Source organism: Suncus etruscus, chromosome 15 (assembly GCF_024139225.1).
Source record: "Suncus etruscus isolate mSunEtr1 chromosome 15, mSunEtr1.pri.cur, whole genome shotgun sequence".
In the NCBI taxonomy this organism is placed as follows: domain Eukaryota; kingdom Metazoa; phylum Chordata; class Mammalia; order Eulipotyphla; family Soricidae; genus Suncus; species Suncus etruscus.
In genome coordinates this window covers 59523183-59541430 of record NC_064862.1, presented here as the reverse complement: position 1 = coordinate 59541430, position 18248 = coordinate 59523183, and the positions used below count along the sequence as shown (strand labels likewise).

Sequence of the window (18248 nt, the reverse complement as noted above, 5' to 3'; positions counted from 1 at the left end):
ACCCTCTGAAGGAGTGCGATCTGCGCGGGGCGCGTGCGTTTGAACCCACTAACCAAAGCCAAGATCAAGTGGGGATGTAGGGAGGCAGGGACGAGACGGCAGCCTGAGCAAGAGCCGCTCAGCGACGAGCCTTCCGGCCACCGAGAGGTCAGGCTGCTAGTGACAATTTCCGGATCCCTCGCGACCTCCAGCCTCCCAATCACCTGCCGCCTGCGTCACCAGCTGCAAGCTGATTGGTTTCTTTGGAGCCCGCCCTCGCCTTGCCCACTTCCGGGGTGAGCGACTTCCGGAGCCAGCTCTCGGCTTCCTATTGGACCGTCAGCTTCCAATCGGGGAGGCTCTTGAACCTTCGGCCTTTTGGCGGCTCCGGCTATTGGTGGATAAGGTGGAGGCGGGGCCTGAGGTGCTAGCGGCTCCCGGAGCCGAATTAAAGCCGCAGAAGCGAACTCCACGCTTGAGCGCTCTCAGGTTCACCCCGCGGCCGGCTTTCCTCTCCGGCCCTGCGGGTGAGCCTGCACTGCGCGAGACCCCGCGCCCTGGCCCTGCATCTACCCTAGTGCGCCTGCGCGGCAACAGCCGCCACTTCGGGAGCCCCTTCCCTGTCCTCCCAGCCCCCCTTCCCTTCCCCGCCTCCCCTCCCAGCCCTGCCGCCCGTCCCACTCCCCGGGCCCTTCGGCGGGGTCTCCCCAGCCCTCGCCCTTCCCCACCCTGTCCCCATCCCCTAGGATCCTGGCGCCCCAGCCGCAAGGGCTGCGCCCTCGCGAGCCTCCATGCGCGTCCACGCCGAGCCTCTGGTCCTCCCTGCCCTCCTCGCAGCCCTCCACTTCCTCCACGCAGGCCACCTCCTCCTTCCGAATGACGCTAGACGTGGGGCCGGAGGATGACCTGCCCGACTGGGCTGCGGCCAAGGAGTTCTACCAGAAATACGATCCTAAGGACGTCATTGGCAGGTGAGACCACGGCCGGGAAGACGGAGATCCGAATGAGCCTGGGCCGAGCGAGGATCCACACACAGTTCCCCGAAGAAGAACTCGGTCCTAGCTAGGATCACAGTGACATCTAGCTAGGGCTTTTCGTTGTAAAATGTGCAGAATCAAGTGGTTAGTGGAGAGTTAACTCATGGCGATAGATTCTTAATATCTTTTAAAACATGTTTAAACTTTATCTATTGATTGATTGTTTGGGCCACACCCAGCGGTGCTCAGGGATTACTCCTGGCTCTGCACTCAGAACTTGCACCTGGCAAGCTGGGGGACCGTATTAAGATGGCAGGAATCGAACCGGGTCCTTTCCAGGTCGGCCTCATGCAAGGCAAGTAAATGCCCCACCGCTGTGCTATCTCTCCGGCCCCTAGATTCTTAATATTTAACACCATTTTTTCAGACCAAGTTCAGAAACACGGGATAGAAAATACATTAATGCTTTGAAGATACTCCTAGTGGCACAAGACCACAAGCTTTGAACGCTGTTAGAGAACCTGGAGGGGGATATTCCAGGTTCGGTCATGGCACTGCTTGGTCCTTTTTGAACTCACCTGCCAGTACCTCTAGGTGGCCCTGGTTACCCTCAGTACTGCTGAGATCTTTTGGAGGGACTCAAACTGCACCTCCCAAAGGTGTTATTCCATCTCATAAAACCAGTTACCCGGGAGTGATCATTGGGTCTTGAAAAATGAGTCAGGCTTCAGCATGCTACAAGATGAGGAGGCCTTGTCTGAAGCAGCAAAATGTGTGCTGGCCTCTACCTCAGTAAGACCTTTCATCACCCTGTGTGTGTTCTCTGGGTACACTGTTAAGCTCTCTCTTCCAGCCTGATATGAGAGGGGCAATGTGCGGCAGTAAGGCGTTTGCCTTGCACTCAGCTGATGCAGGATGGACATCGGTTTGGTTTCCAGTGTCACATCTGGTCCCCCAAGCCAGGAGCGATTTCTGAGTGCAGAGCTAGGAGTAACTCCCGAGAGTCACCGGGTGTGGCCCCAACACCCCCCCCCCCAAAAAAAATAGAGAGAGAGAGGACTAGGTGATAGAAGTAAATAATAGATTGAAGATAGTTTGGATGGTTGCTTGGCTTTATTTTTTTAATTGTATGTTGGAAAGAGAAGAAAACAGGGATAATTTGAACACCATTTGCTGAATTCAGAAGACTGATGAGAATCAAACCAAAGGAGAGGTCTAATATCCCCACCACCAAATGTCCCATTTTAAAAATGTTAAGATCAGGATGCCACCTGGAGCAGTCAATTGAGTCTTGCCATCATGATAAAAAGCTGGACTAAGAGCTATAAATTTGGGAGTCATCCTGGCACACCATAACAAAGTGTGTGTTTTCAGCCTACTGCAGTAAAATTCAAACCAGAAGGGAAGTGGGGACCCAAACTGTATAGAGACCTAAAAAACATCTCCACTTAGATAATAGCAGGAGAAATATAGACAAATGAAATTGGTTGAGGCTCACTCAGGTTGAGGGACATGTCTGTTAGACAGATGAGGAGGTAAGGAGCCAGAAAGAGAGACTAAGGAGAAACCATCTGAATTAGAAAGTAAAAGCCTCAATGAGGCTGGAGCCATAGCACAGCAGTAGTCGTTTGCCTTGTATGCAGCTGACCCAGGACAGATCTGGGTTCAATCCTCAATGTCCTATATGGTCCCCCAAACCAGGAGTGATTTCTTTTTTTATTTTTATTTATTTATTTATTTATTTTGTGGTTTTTGGGTCACACCCGGCAGTGCTCAGGGGTTTTTCCTGGCTCCGTGCTCAGAAATTGCTCCTGGCATGCACGGGGGACCATATGGGATGTCGGGATTCGAACTGATGACCTTCTGCATGAAAGGTAAACACCTTACCTCCATGCTATCTCTCCGGCCCCAGGAGTGATTTCTTTTTTTTTTTTTTGATTTTTGGGCCACACCCGGTGACGCTCAGGGGTTACTCCTGGCTATGCGCTCAGAAGTCGCTCCTGGCTTGGGGGACCATATGGGACGCTGGGGATCGAACCGCGGTCCGTCCAAGGAGAGCGCACCTTACCTCTAGCGCCACCGCCCGGCCCCCCCAGGAGTGATTTCTAAGCGCAGAGTCAGGAGTAACTCCTGAGCGTCACTGGGTGTGGCCCAAAAACAACAAAACAAAACAAAAAAAGTAAAAGCCAGGGAGCATAGCAGGTAGGGTCTTGGCCTTACATGAGGCCAACCCAAGTTTGATTTCCAACATTCTATATGGTCCTGTGAGCTTTGCCAGGAATGTTTGTGCACAGAGCCAGGAGTAACCAACCGCTGAGATTCATCAGGTGTGACCCAAAATCAAAACAAAAGGAAAACACGTGAAGAATGCATGGTTATAGGGAAGGAGCAATAGTACAAAGAGTAGGGCATTTTGCCTCACACATGGCTGGCTCAAGGTCGATCCTGGCACACTAATATGGTCTTCAGAGCCTGCCAGTAGTAATTCTGAGTTCAGATCCAGGAGTAACCTCTGAGTATCCAAATATGATCCTCCTTTCCCATAAGAATGTTTGGTTGTGAGGTTCAGACAAATAGTACAGAGGTTAAGGTTTTGAACACAGCTGACACTGGTTTGATCCCCAGCACCACATATGATCCTGTAAGCACCAGGAGTGATCCCTGAGCACTGCCTAAACTCACTATACATATGTAGTTTGTCTTTGAGTTGGAGAGGGAGTACAGTAGTTATAGTACTTGCCTTGCAAACAACTGACCTGGATTTAACCCCTAACATTGCATATGGTCTCCTAAATTCTGCCAGGAATGATCCCTGACCAGAGCCAAGAATAAATACTGAGGGGCCGGGCGGTGGCGCTAGAGGTAAGGTGCCTGCCTTGCCTGCGCTAGCCTTGGACGGACCACGGTTCGATCCCCTGGCGTCCCATATGGTCCCCCAAGCCAGGAGCAACTTCTGAGCACATAGCCAGGAGTAACCCCTGAGCATTACCGGGTGTGGCCCAAAAACCAAAAAAAAAAAAAGAATAAATACTGAGTTCATCCAGGTGTTACCCATCTCCCACATCCTCCAAGCCCTAAATATGCATATATTACTGAGGGAGAGATTATATAGCCACTGATTTTGATTGAGTTGACTGTGGATGACTATATGTTTCATATATTAAGTTTTATGTCCCCCCCCCCCAAAAAAAAATACCAACATGAGCTAGAGAGATAGCATGGAGGTAAGGCGTTTGCCTTGGATGCAGATGGTTGGTGGTTTGAATTACGGCATCCCATATGGTCCCCTGAGCCTGCCAGGAGTGATTTCTGAGCATAAAGCCAGGAGTAACCTCTGAGCGCTGCTGGGTGTGATCCAAAAACCAAAAAAAAAAAAGAAGTTTTATACCTCATCAGAATATGTTACCACACCACAACTACCACCAGGGTACCAGCAGTATCTGCTTCACCCAATAGAATGTAAACTCCATAAGAACAAGTTTTGTAAAATAAATAAATAAAAAGAACAAGTTTTGTTACAATGATTTTGTGACCATACTTGGTATGCTCAGGATAGTTTTTTGGTGATGCTTGGGGACCGTGTGGTGCCTGGAATCAGATTCAGACTGAGTATGTGCTCAACTTACTGTCTTTTTGCCGTAATGAGGAGTTCACCTTCCACCACCCCCTTCCCCTACTGTGATGACCTATGATGACTTAGTTGCAGTACTCCCTGGGGTTTCCAGACTTGGATGGGTTTCTTGCACTCTAATGGCTATAGATCACTAAAAGTCATACAATAGGTTGTGATGCCAGGGATCATAAATTGAAGTGACACTGAAATTGCACCTGGCATGTGGACAAGGATTGGTTATCAAATTATTATTTTTTGGCTTTGTTTTGTCTTGAGGCCACACCCACCAGTGCTCAGGAGTTACTCCTGTCCATAGGGATGCTGAGGATCGAACCCTAGTTGGCCATATGCAAGGCAAGTGCCTTACTTATCTACTGTACTATCTTCTGGCATGCAAGGCAGGTAAATGCTCTGTCTAGATCCCCAGGGCCTGAACAAAGAAACAAGGTATTGGAGTCTCTCAATGGAAAGAATTTGGACTTTGAATTTCTCACAGAGGTAGTAATACTACGTGGTAGGGCAGCTTAATTACCAGCATCCCAGATAGTCTCCCATGCTTGCCAGGAGTGATTTCTGAGTGCAGTGCCAGGAGTAACCCCTGAGCGCCACTAGGTGTGCCAAACACACACACACTCACACACAGAGCGCTGCTAGGTGTGACACACACACACACATACACACACACACACAAAGAATGAACACACACACACACACACACACACACACACACAATGAAGGCTCTGGGGCCCGGAGAGATAGCACAGCATCGTTTGCCTTGCAAGCAGCCGATCCAGGACCAAAGGTGGTTGGTTCGAATCCCGGTGTCTGTCTCATATGGTCCCCCGTGCCTGCCAGGAGCTATTTATGAGCAGACAGCCAGGAGTACTCCCTGAGCACCACCGGGTGTGACCCAAAAAAAAAAAAAAAAAAGAATGAAGGCTCTTGAGTCCAGGAAATAGCTCAGGGGTTGAGTACATGCCTTGAATATGTGTTTATGGGTTTATCCCTGGTATCAAATACCAAGATTATCTACCACAGCCGACATTACCTCCCACACAGAAACCTGGTGGAGTTAGCATTGACTTTGAACGTGAAAGTAGATTTGATTAACTGGGTAATTTCAGGGAGACTGAACCCCCTAGAATTGCAAAAATGTATCTTTGTATAGATTCCAGAGTGTAGAAGTCTCAATTATTAAAACATGCGTAGTAATTGGGGTTGGATCATAGTACAGTTGGGTATGATTCATACCTTGCATGTCACTAACCCATCCCAGGCACCTCATATGGTCCCCCTGTGCACCACCATCAGTAATTCCTAAGTGCAGAGCCTAAAGCACTCATTGTGCTAGTAACACACAAAACCAAGCAAGTGTTTATTTGGGACTTTATCTTTAGGACAGCAAATAGTGTGCTGGCCTCTATCTCAGTAAGACCTTTCATCAACTTGTCAAGATACTTTGGGCCCCATTCCAGAGCTGGTGAAGTGGAAGCCCAGAATTCTTGTCAGATTGTTTGGAGGCTATTTGGATCATAAAGAAAAGTTATTAATGCTTGGTTTCCATTCATTGTCCAGAAATATTGCAGGAGAGCTTTGGGATTGGGACAGGGTGAGTGTGATTTAGAGGTGCCTTAAAAATTTTTTTTTCTTTTTTTTGATTTCTGGGTCACACTCTGCAGCACTCACGGGTTACTCCTGGTTCTGCGCTCAGAAGTTGCTCCTGGCAGGCTCAGGGGGACCACATGGGATGCTGAGAATCAAACCGGAGTCCGTCTGGGGTTGGCCCCTTGCAAGGCTAATGCCCAACCTTAGAGCATTTCTCATAATTTTCTCCTTATACATTTCTAGGACAAGGGGTTGGGGCTCAGAGTAAAAACAACTGACTTTGGCTGCCGAGGGAGGGATTGGAATTTGTGATCCACTGCATATTCAGGTTGCTCTCTGGGGTTACTGCTGGCTGGGGTGTGTACCCCGGTTACCCAATTTTTCAGATGGTTCTTCTGAGTCTGATGAAGTGGGTGTGAGGTTACTGAGCCTGGCTTCCCCCTGGGATCAAGAATGGAGATGGTGGGGCCGGGCGGTGGCGCTCGAGGTAAGGTGCCTGCCTTACCTGCGCTAGCCTAGGAGACGGACCGCGGTTCGATCCCCCGGCGTCCCATATGGTCCCCCAAGCCAGGAGCGACTTCTGAGCGCATAGCCAGGAGTAACCCCTGAGCGTCACCGGGTGTGGCCCAAAAACCAAAAAAAAAAAAAAAAAAAAGAATGGAGATGGTCCTGATTCTGACACTATGATCTGGCTCTGGCAGGGGCGTGAGCTCTGTGGTTCGCCGTTGTGTTCATCGAGCTACTGGCCGTGAATTTGCTGTAAAGATCATGGAAGTGACAGCCGAACGACTGAGTCCTGAGCAGCTGGAGGAGGTGCGAGAAGCCACTCGGCGAGAGACACATATCCTTCGCCAGGTCGCCGGCCACCCCCACATCAGTGAGGCTACATTCCCCACTCCTGTTAGCCAACAGCCACCTCCTGTTGGTTCTTCCCATAGCCCATTGTCCCCAACATTGCTTTCGCACTTCTGTTCCCTTCATCCTGGCTCTGTTCCACCTTAGTGTGGCCAGCCTTTGGGTCCCTTCCACCTCTGTCGGTTCTCTGTCCTTCCCAGTAACAGCCCACTGATACCTGCAGGTGGAACAGTCCTTTAATATGTGCCCACTCCCTTCCATCTCTGTCTCTGCCTTTCTGCCTCTTCTTTCCCCAGTCACTCTCATCGATTCCTACGAGTCTTCTAGCTTCATGTTCCTGGTGTTTGACCTGTGAGTATCTCCCTACCCCAGTTCCAGATGCCTCTTCCACTTCCTCCTCCTTTTCCTAGTGTACTGAAAGCCAGCCTGCCTGTCCTTCCTGTCCTCTTGTGGGGTCTGGCCTGCTGACTTGATGGCACTGGCTGCATTCCCTAAATGTACAATAAGAGGCAAGTTCTTCCAGAGTAGTAGTTGAGTTAAATCCAAAGGACCTGAACCCAATCCTCTTGTGGTTGTCAGGTTAGCAGAAAAGAAAAACCCAGATTCTTATTCATTAGTTTTTTGTTTATTCTAGTCAGTATGAATGGCAAATGCTTTGTAATTTAGTGTAAACAAATTGCAAAGGTACTTCAAATGAAAATAATTTGAATACAAAATATTTAAGAGAGGAGGGGGAAGGGCAATCTTCAATACAGAAATAACCCCACGGGAGCCTGAGAAATAGCTCACAAGTGGTAGAGCATATGCCTGCTATAAAGAAATAAATAAAGGGAGGGGCCAGAGCTATAGCATAGCACTTACCTTGCACGTTTCTGATCCTGGTTTTATTTCAGCACCCTTTATGCCCCCCCAACCAAGGACAGCCAGGAGTGATCCCTGAATGCAGAGCCAGGAGTAAGCCCTGAGAGCTACTAGATATAGCCCAAACCAACCTCCCCATGTCAAGTAAATAAATGGAGAGGGCCAGGGAAATAGTACAGAAGATAAGGCTCTTGCCTTGTATGCATATGACCCAAATTCTATCCCTGGCACCACATATAGTATCATCAGTATTACCAGTAGTGATTCCTGAGATCTGTGCATCTCTGGATGTGGCCTAAAAACAAAAGATAAAGGGAAGTCATTGGAGTAATATAGGTTTTTAGACTGCCTGCCTTGGAAGTATAAGGCCATAGTTCAAATTCCTAGTGTCCCATATATGCCAAGCATAGTCCGGCTAGGTCTGCTATTTTCACATGAACCATTAGTGTTTTCCAGCCACACTGTCCCCAGCAAGCACTGCATCTAAATTACCATAGCCAGAACATTTTCTGACAAGCACATGTATGATCATAGCAGCCTCTGACCTTAACTTATATACCTGAACTAAGAATAGAACCCCCAGTGACCATGTGTGCAAATACTACGACTAATGGAGTGGGAACCTCATTGAGCTTTTGTGGCGAGCCCTGCAACCTGACATGTGATCCCCAGTGAGCACCACCACAGGCATGTGCAAACAACCTGTCTTGACAAGGACAATGTTATAGTAGAAGAAAGTAAATTTAGGGGAAATAGTTTAAAGAGGTGGGTTATATATTCATCAAGTCCTGAGATCTGTCCCTATACCTCATGGCCTCCTGTGCAATGCTTGGTGTAAACCTGGTGGTCCTTTTGGGCCTGGTAGAAGAAGCCCCAAACAATAAAATTCAAGGGCTGGAGCAGTAGCGTAGTGGGTAGGGCATTTGCTTTGCACGTGGTCAACCCAGGATGGACCAGGTTCGATCTCCAGTATCCCATATGGTCCCTCAAGCCAGGAGTGATTTCTGAGCATAAAGCCAGGAGTAACCCCTGAGTGTCACTGGGTGGCCCAAAATCCAAAAAAAAAAAAAAAAAAAGATTCTAATTTTAGGCCAGAGCGCACAGTGGTAAGGCAATTTGCCTTGCACACAGCTGATCCAGGACACAGGTGCTTTGAATCCCAGCATCCCATATGGTCTCCCAAGTCAGTAGTGACTTCTGAGCGCATAGCCAGGAGTAACCCTTGAGCGTCACCTGGTGTGGCCTAAACAAGCAAACAAACAAACAAAATTCTATTTAAAGTTGTTTGCTGTTGGGGTTGAGTGATAGCACACACATCTGAACCAGCATTCCAGCATTCCATATAGTCCTCCAAGCCTGCCAGAAGTACCGTATTTGCCGGCGTATAAGACGACCCCCTAATTTTGCAGTTAAAACATAGGTTTAGGGGCCCAGAGAGATAGCACAGCGGTGTTTGCCTTGCAAGCAGCCGATCCAGGACCTAAGGTGGTTGGTTCGAATCCCGGTGTCCCATATGGTCCCCCGTGCCTGGCAGGAGCTATTTCTGAGCAGACAGCCAGGAGCAACCCCTGAGCACCGCCGGGTGTGGCCCAAAAACCAAAAATCAAACAAAAAAAAACAACATAGGTTTAGGCCTATATTCGCTATATCAGACAGAACGTTTCTGTGCTGCAACTGTATGTACCACAGTGAACCAATCACAACAAGCAAAGGTTCAAAGGTGGGGCCGGAGAGATAGCATGGAGGTTAGGTGTTTGCCTTTCATGCAGAAGGTCATCAGTTCGAATCCGGGCTTCCCATATGGTCCCCCGTGCCTGCCAGGAGCAATTTCTGAGCATGGAGCCAGGAGTTTCCCCTGAGCACTGCCGGGTGTGACCCAAAAACCACAAAAAAAAAAAAAAAAAAAGGTTCAAAGGTTATACTGTAATAGACTTTCTCTCTGACTCTGACCAATCTGAGCAGGCTTTTTACAGTAGATTCGGGTCCAGAACATTGTCTAATTTGCGTGCATAAAAAGCCTGTTTGGGGGCCCGGAGAGATAGCACAGCGGTGTTTGCCTTGCAAGCAGCCGATCCAGGACCAAAGGTGGTTGGTTTGAATCCCGGTGTCCCATATGGTGTGTCCGTCCCCCCGTCCCGTCCCGTCCTGTGTGTGTGTGTCGTCCCCGTCCCCGTCCGTCCGTGTGTCCCCCCCCCCCCCCCCCCCGCCTGCCAGGAGCTATTTCTGAGCAGTCTGAAGTAGCCCCTGAGCACCGCCGGGTGTGGCCCAAAAACAAAAACAAAAAGCCTGCTTGGATTGGCTGAGTTAGAGAGGCGGTCCGAGCAGCCTTGCAGTGATTGGTGTAGGATCGAGTTGGAAAATTCGTTTTGTGCCAATATTCAGACAATTTTTGTTTGGCGGCAGATTGAAACATTTTTCGGGATATAACTCAGTGTATAAGATGACCCCCGATTTTTGGTTGACCTTTTTTGTTTCAAAAGTCGTCTTATACACCGGAAAATACGGTAATTTCTTGTGTGCAGAGCCAGGAGTAACCCCTGAGGGCTGCCAATGTGGTCCCCTCCAAAATCTTTTTTGTTTCTATTTAGAATTTGGCCTATGGTCTCAATATATTCCCTTCAAAGGCATTTTTTTTTCTTTTGAGGGGCAAACATGCCTCACATATGAACATATACTGTCTGGATTTGATCCCTGCCACCACACAGAAAGTAAGTTTTGGTATTATAGTGCAGTTGTTCTCAGATAATAAGTTATTCTGTTAAGGTACTTATTCTTGGCATTGTAGCGTAGTTTGGCTACCAGTCAAGAGCCATTAGCATCCAGTACCTTTGTCTTGAGCACTATTTCCCAGAGTGCTGGAACACAGGAATGATTCAGGGGTGCAGTGAGGCTTAGATGCCTTCTGGGGGGTGCCTTGTGTTTGTTTCCATAAAGGTAGATTTAGGGGGGCCAGGGAGATAGTATAGTAAATGGATAGGGCACTTGCCTTGTATGCAGTTGACTCAGGTTCCAGCTCTGGCACCCTCATGTAGTCCTCCAACACCAAGAGTGATCTCTGAGCACAGCGAGGAATAAGTAAAGCCAAGTGGCATAAAAACCAAAAACAAAAAGGTTGATTTGTAGGATGGTGCTGAGTGGTTTTTTGTGTTGTTTTTATTTTTTTCCCTGATAATAGGTGGTAGGCCAGATAAGCTTGGGAAACCACTGGTCTAGGGGAATTTCTCTTTATTGGCCTCTTCCTTGGCATTTTCTATTTTCTGTGAACCTTTTCTGTGGAGTACACTGACCTCCCTACCCTCCTGTCCCGTAGGATGAGGAAGGGAGAGCTCTTTGACTATCTCACGGAGAAGGTGGCCCTTTCAGAAAAGGAAACCAGGTACCGGCTGAGCCTGAGCCCTGGGGTCAGGCCTGGGGTGGAACAGGAGAAGCAGAGGAGACTCTGCCTCCTGCAGGTCCATCATGAGGTCTCTGCTGGAAGCAGTGAGCTTTCTCCATGCTAATAACATTGTGCACCGAGACCTGAAGCCTGAGAATATTCTCCTAGATGACGATATGCAGATCCGCCTTTCAGATTTTGGGTTTTCCTGCCACTTGGAACCTGGCGAGAAGCTTCGAGGTGAGAGGTTTTGGTGCTCTGAAAGGCTTGGAGGGAAGAAACTCCAGGCTCAAGTTTGCTTGGCTAGACCTTGGGTTACAAGGAAAGGGAGAAGTTCGAGAGCATTTGGCAGTACTCTCTGGTTGCAGTCATGTGTACAACTCAGGAGTTGACTTTGTGCTCTAGGGAGGGTGAGGTCAAAGTGAGCAGATAGTTAACAAGCCTGCAAGGAGCCATGTCAGGGAAGTCGGGGAAGGAACAGTGATGTGGGGGAGGCTCCTCCAGAACCGGCCTTGGAGGGCTGGACTTATCCCAGGAACAAAGAGAGGGAGTGGCAGGGTAGCAGGTACTGTGTAAAGCACTTGCCTTGTGTGTAGCTAGTTCTTGGTACCTCATATAGTCAGTCCCCCTAACCCCACCAGGAGTGATCCCTGAGCAGAGTCAGGAGTCATTTGATGGGCTGGAGAGATAGCACAGCGGTAGGGCGTCTGCCTTGCATGTGTCCAACCCCAGACAGACCCCAGTTTGATTCCCAGAATCCCATATGATCCCCCGAGCCTGCCAAGAACGATTTTTGAGCACTGAGCCAAGAGTAACCTCTGAACTGGCTGCCAGGTGTGATCCAACCGCCTGTCCCCCCAAAAAAGAGTAGTTATTAACTGAAGGCTCCTCATCTCCCCCCTCAAAAAAATAACCAAACAGATAAAATAACATTGGGACAAATATTTCTAGTGCGAATGAAAAACTGGAAAAGTTCAACTGTGCTAGGGGTCGTAGAGATAGCACAGCAGCTAGGGAGTTTGTTACTGACCTGGGTCTAATCCCTAGCATCACAATATGGTTTCTCAAACCTGCCAGGAGTGACTCCTGAGTGCAGAGCCAGGAATACAGCCCTGAATACAGCCAGGTGTGGCCCAAATACCAAAAAAAAAAAAAAAAAAAAATTCGACTGTGGGATTTGAGTCAGTGGAGTACTTCCATGACAGTATAATCTAAGAGCCCCAGACACATCTCAGCAGTCTTAGCCTTCTCTCCCCAGAGTTGTGTGGAACCCCAGGATACCTAGCACCAGAGATCCTTAAGTGCTCCATGGATGAAACCCACCCTGGCTACAGCAAGGAAGTTGATCTGTAAGTTTCTGGTCTCCCCTTCTTTCCTTGTGTACTTTCAGCCTATTTGCTTATTACATCCTGTATGATCTCATTTCCAGCTGGGCCTGTGGGGTGATCTTGTTCACACTCCTGGCTGGCTCACCACCATTCTGGCACCGGCGCCAAATCTTGATGTTACGCATGATCATGGAGGGTCAGTACCAGTTCAGTTCACCCGAGTGGGATGACCGTTCAAATACCGTCAAAGACCTGGTAAGCTGGGACCATTACATTAGATGGGGAGGTAGGAAGCCCTAGAGCTGCTTCTCAGACTGTGAGACTTCCCCTAGATCTCACGGTTGCTGCAAGTGGACCCTGAAAAGCGCCTGACAGCAGATCAAGCATTACACCACCCCTTCTTTGAGCGTTGTGAAGGCAGCCAACCCTGGACCCTCACACCCCGCCAGCGGTTCCGGGTAAGCCTGAGGGGCGGGGTCTTGGACAGCTCCGTCCTCTGGCTTTTTCCTGTGGTGGGTGTTCTGCTAGCATTTAACACTGATCCCTTCCCAGGTGGTAGTTTGGACAATACTGGCTGCTGGACGAGTGGCCTTAAGCACCCACCGTGCTCGACCACTGACAAAGAGTGCGCTATTGAGGGATCCTTATGCACTGCGTCCTGTGCGCCGCCTCATCGACAGCTGCGCCTTCCGCTTATATGGGCACTGGGTGAAGAAGGGTGAGCAGCAAAATCGGGCAGCCCTTTTCCAGCACCAGCCACCTCGGTCTTTCCCCACCATTGGTCCTGAGGAGGAGGAGGAAGAGGAGGATTTGGCTTCTGTCAACGAGGATGAGGGGATGCTGGTACAGGGCTAGCACCTCAGCTCTGGAAGCACACAAAGGGACACCTAACCAGGAAAAGGATTTTTAACATTCCAAACTCTCTCACGCCACCCTGCCTGAGTGATCAGTCTCAAAGCCCAGCCCTGTACACCTATCGCAACTGGTCAGGACTTTGCTATCAGAGCCGAGGGAGGAGGGATTCACTCAGGTAGTCATACCTGGCCTTGACAATGCTGCCCATGCCACTGCTGCCAATGCAATAAAAGCTGCTCTGCCAGGAAAGCCAATGCCCTATGTCTGGTGTCTGGCTTCACACAGAAAGTCCAAAAGGTACTGAGAAGCAGGACAGAGAGAGATGTGGCCACTCTGGCTTTTTATTGGAGAGAACTCTGAGTTACTTGGTCTTATTCTTGCCTTTGCTTGGACGTAGCTGAAAGGGCCCCTCTAAAGTGATCAACTTGCTGTTGAGCCTTTCTTCACTAGCCTCAAGCTGTTCTTCCACCAGCCGCTGGAGCTGCACCAGCTCCTTGTTCAGTTGGGTTTTGATGTAGGCTCGGAGGACAGAGACGTGACCTGCGAGTCAGGGAAGGAGAGACGTGGTCTGGGATCAAGGTACCTCTGGGGACTACCAGGCAGCAAAGGTGCTTCAGTTCAAGAAGCATAGGCTGGACCTTAGTGACTGTGTGGGACAAGCCGGTTTGCAACTACATAGCAGTGAGAATCTAAAACAGGTTATTTAACCTTTTCATATCCCAGTCTCCTATTAGATAGCAATCATACCTAGCAACTAGGATTAAAAGTTGATTAAATAGGGCCAGAGCGATGGCACAGCGGTAGGGCTTGCCTTGCATGCAGCTGACCCAGGACGGACCACGGTTTGATCCACCTGGCATCCTGTATGGTCCTCAAGCCAGGAGTAACCCCCGAGTGTCACCAGGTGTGGCCCAAATTGAAAAAGGGGAGAAAAAAAAAAAGGTTGATTAAATGGTTTTATTTTTTGGTTTTTGAATCATATCCAGCTGTGATCAGGACTTAACTCCTGGCACTGCACTCAGATCACTTCTAGAGGTGCTTGGAGGACCACATGGGATGCTGGAAATTGAACCTGGGTTGGCCATGGGCAACAAGAGTCCTACCTGCTGTCCTGTGCTCTGGCCCCAAATATAGAAATGGATTAATAGGGCCTGGAGAGATAGCACAGCGGTGTTTGCCATGCAAGCAGTCGATCCAGGACCTAAGGTGGTTTGTTCGAATCCCGGTGTCCCATATGGTTCCCCGTGCCTGCCAGGAGCAGGAGCTATTTCTGAGCAAATAGCCAGGAGCAATCCCTGAGCACTGCCGGGTGTGGCCCAAAAACCAAAAAAAAAAAAAAAAAAAAAATGAAATGGATTAATAAATGTTAAAACAGGGCTTGCCTGACACATAGTATTGGCAGCATAATATAGTATACTGACTGCTTCTGTCATCAGTTTTACATAATCATTACATAATCATTAGTTTTTGGAGCATCTGCCTTAATCCAAAGAATCATTTGGCAATTTGACTGTGACTAAGAAGCCTAAAGTCCAGATACTCATTTTCCACCTTTCTACAGTCAAAGAGAAACCTAAACATTACGCCATAACACACCACCCTCCAACTCCTGCCCCAGACCTTCACTTGGCTCTTGCTCTGGTTTAGCCTCTGTTTCCACTTCCTCCTCTGGGATGACTGCCTGTTCTTCCAATGCTGTCTCTTCTTCTTTCTCTGTAATTCAAAAGCAAGAAGAGGAGCCAAATGGTATAGCAGGTAGGCACTTTGCATGCAGCCAACCAGGTTCAATCCCTAGTAACACTCCCTGAGCACCACCAGGAACACAGAACCTCTAGTATTTGGAGCTCACACCCAAGTTTCAACTCAAGTGCCACCCAGTGTGGCCCCAAACGCCAACCAAGAATAAAGTACAGCTTCCATACCATCTGTACTTATCATTCCAGCACAGCCCCAGTCTAACCTCCACATGCTCCTTTACCTGTCTCATCCTCTGGAGAGAGAGTGGGTGGCTGTAGTCCCATGTAACTTAAAGATAGATCGAGTCGAACCTGGGAAGAGAGAAGATGAGGTGGGGTCAGAGAAGACGAGCATCTTCACTGAGCTAGGGAGATGGAGGGTTGTTAGAACTCCAGGCCTAGTACCTGTGATGTAAAGACATATTTGTAGAGCTTGAAGTGACGAAAGTAGGTGTTGACCACATAGTCTGCCAAGGCCAGTAACTGCTCCTCCTTAAAAAGGTCAATGCTGAAAGGAGGCCGCTGTGGGGGTGCTAGGAGTTAGGAGGCCTCATAGGCCTTTTCTCCAGAGACTGGGTCTCCAGAGGAAAATGAGGGTGATGGATGTGACAGAGGAGAAAGACCTCAATACAAGAAAACTGACCCACGGGGCCGTTCGGTGGCACTAGAGGTAAGGTGTCTGCCTTGCAAGCGCTAGCCAAGGAAAGACCATGGTCCCCCCAAGCCAGGGGCAATTTCTGAGCACTTAGCCAGGAGTAACCTCTGAGCATCAAATGGGTGTGCCCCCCCCTCCAAAAAAAAGAAACTGACCCTAACACCATGGCAAAAAAGAGCACTGGTGAAGTAGCGGTAACATTCCTCCACGTTGCCCAAAGGGGTGGCTAGGAGAAAAAGCAAGATTATGTTATTACTCATCAATTGTTTACTCATAAACTGATCACACCAGTTTCTCTCAAAATTTTTTTTTTTTTTTGGTTTTTGGGTCACACCCTGCAGTGCTCAGGGGTTACTCCTGGCTTTACACTCAGAAATCGCTCCTGGAAGGCTTGGGGGACCATATGGAATGCTGGGATTCGAACCACCATCCTTCAGCATGCAAGGCAAATGCCCTACCTTCATGCTATCTCTCCGGCCCCAGAAAAGGTGCGAGTCACCTCACTGTCGGGGAATCGAACCCTGGTCGCCTGTGTGACAGGTGGGGATACTCACCCACTATACTAACAAGGAGGACTCTCATAAATTTTTGTTGTAGGGGCCATGGAGGTAAGGCGTTTGCCTCTCATGCAAAAGGTCATCGGTTCGAATCCCGGCGTCCCATATGGTCCCCCGTGCTCGCCAGGAGCGACTTCTGAGCATGGAGCCAGGAGTAACTCCTGAGCACTGCCGGGTGAGACCCAAAAACCAAAAAAAAAAAAAAAATTTTTTTGTTGTTGAAGTGGACACTTCAGTTGAAGTGGACACTTGCAGATTTAAGTCCCTGTTAATTTCCTTAATCTGAATTATACCAACTACTTATTCTAGGCATTGAGACACACAAGGTTTCTACCCTCATGAATCTCAGATACTAGTGGAAGTATATGCCTAGACTAATTCCAATTCTGTTAGACACTAGGAAGGAAGTCACTTCTAGGAATGAAGGAAGGAGGTTTTTGGTTTTTGGGCCACACCCGGTGATGCTCAGTGTTTGCTCCTGGGGGACCATATGGGACACCAGGGGATCAAACCACACACCACTGCTCTGGCTTGGAAGGAGGTTTCTTTGGGAGCCAAACTCCAGCAATGCTCAAGGGTTACTCCTGGCTCTATAGTCAAAGATCATGCCTGGTGGTGCTCAGGGGACCATGTGGGATGTTGTGATTAAATCCAGGTTGGCTTTGTGCAAAGCAAATGCCCTACCTGCTATACTATCACTCTGCTCTTATTTTAGAACACTGCTCCTATTAATTTTCCTTAGGACAGACTCATGAAGGTAGCTTCTTTTATAATAGTAATAATTCAAAGGTGAAATAGTTTGTGGTAATACTGTTGATGACAAAATGAAATACTAGGTATAGGGTCCAGAGCAATAGCACACTGGGTAGCACAGTGTTTGTTTGCCTTGCACATGGCTGACCTGGGTTCAATCCCCAGCATTCCATATGGTCCCCCAAGCTTGCCAAGAGTGATTTCTGAGTATTGCCAGTAATAAACCCCTAAGAGCTTGCTGGGTATGGTTGAAAAACCAAAACCAACCAAAAACTAGGTATAGGGGCCAGAGCTATAACACGGCAGGTAGGGCATTTGCCTTGCACACAGCTGACCTGGGTTTGATCCCCAGAATCCCTTATGGTCCGCCAAGCCTACAAGGAGTGATTTCTGAGCATAGAGCCAGGTGTAATCCCTGAGCACTACCAGTATGGTGCAGGGTCAAAAAAAAAATAGGTATAATATTCTCATTTCTATTCCCCATGGTCACTTGAGCTTTCCCAGCTTCCTCTTCCCTGGCTGAGATCCACCAGTAGCTACCTCCTCTTACCAATACAGGCCTTGTGAAGATCTTGGAGCAGGGCACACACTGCAGATGTCTGTTCCAGCGAGAAGCCTTGCTCCCGGCAGAAGATGAGTGCGTGGGTGAAGAGATCCAGGGTGATGGCTTCTCGGAGATTTTGCTCAGGATAGCTGAGCTCCAGCAGCTCTGCCAACACCCTTGTGGGGAGCAAGGGAGGAATAACAGTAGGAGCTTCCTGTCACCAATCTGCTCTGGATCTAGGCATTCCACATACCACTTCATCCCACTTTCCTCAGTACTCTCCCCTTGCTGATCATCCCCACCCCCATACTCCCTCATCTCCTCAGTGGTGGATGTCTTCTCCAGCCTGTGCATGGAATGGATGTCCAGGTATTTCCTGTAAAAGGGAAAGAGGAGAGGTATTAGTGGACAGTATGGTTCAGTCCCATAAGATTTTGATTATAACAAAGTCTAGAAGTCCAGCAACTGGATTTTGAGTTCTCATACTTCTATTAACTCGCTCTGTAACTTTTTTGGGGGGGTACGATTGGGGGGGGGCTACACCCAACAGCACT

The 18248-nt window shown here is 48.8% G+C and overlaps 3 protein-coding genes across 3 annotated transcripts in view; 2 read left to right on the top strand and 1 right to left on the bottom strand.

Moving 5' to 3' along the window:
* The first annotated feature begins 523 nt into the window (after positions 1-523).
* Positions 524-13703, top strand: PHKG2 (phosphorylase kinase catalytic subunit gamma 2). Its single transcript, XM_049789180.1, has 9 exons — positions 524-950; positions 6876-7051; positions 7326-7380; positions 11201-11266; positions 11343-11506; positions 12525-12615; positions 12696-12849; positions 12927-13052; positions 13147-13703. Exons 1-9 carry the CDS (start codon positions 856-858, stop codon positions 13447-13449), a joined length of 1230 nt encoding a protein of 409 aa, XP_049645137.1. The 5' UTR covers positions 524-855; the 3' UTR covers positions 13450-13703.
* RNF40 (ring finger protein 40) overlaps positions 12552-18248 on the top strand; it is a 21601-nt gene continuing 15904 nt past the window's right edge. Inside the window, exon 1 of the mRNA XM_049789094.1 lies at positions 12552-12615. The gene's annotated coding sequence lies outside the window, so the exon portion shown is untranslated. The remainder of the gene's footprint in view (positions 12616-18248) is intronic.
* Positions 13769-18248, bottom strand: part of CFAP119 (cilia and flagella associated protein 119) — a 6086-nt gene continuing 1606 nt past the window's right edge. Inside the window, exons 2-8 of the mRNA XM_049788129.1 lie at positions 18005-18105; positions 17701-17870; positions 15996-16066; positions 15591-15707; positions 15428-15497; positions 15070-15162; positions 13769-13989 (exon numbers count right to left, since the gene is read on the bottom strand). Coding sequence (XP_049644086.1) covers positions 13811-13989; positions 15070-15162; positions 15428-15497; positions 15591-15707; positions 15996-16066; positions 17701-17870; positions 18005-18105 — 801 coding nt within the window. The 3' untranslated portion in view covers positions 13769-13810. The remainder of the gene's footprint in view (positions 13990-15069; positions 15163-15427; positions 15498-15590; positions 15708-15995; positions 16067-17700; positions 17871-18004; positions 18106-18248) is intronic.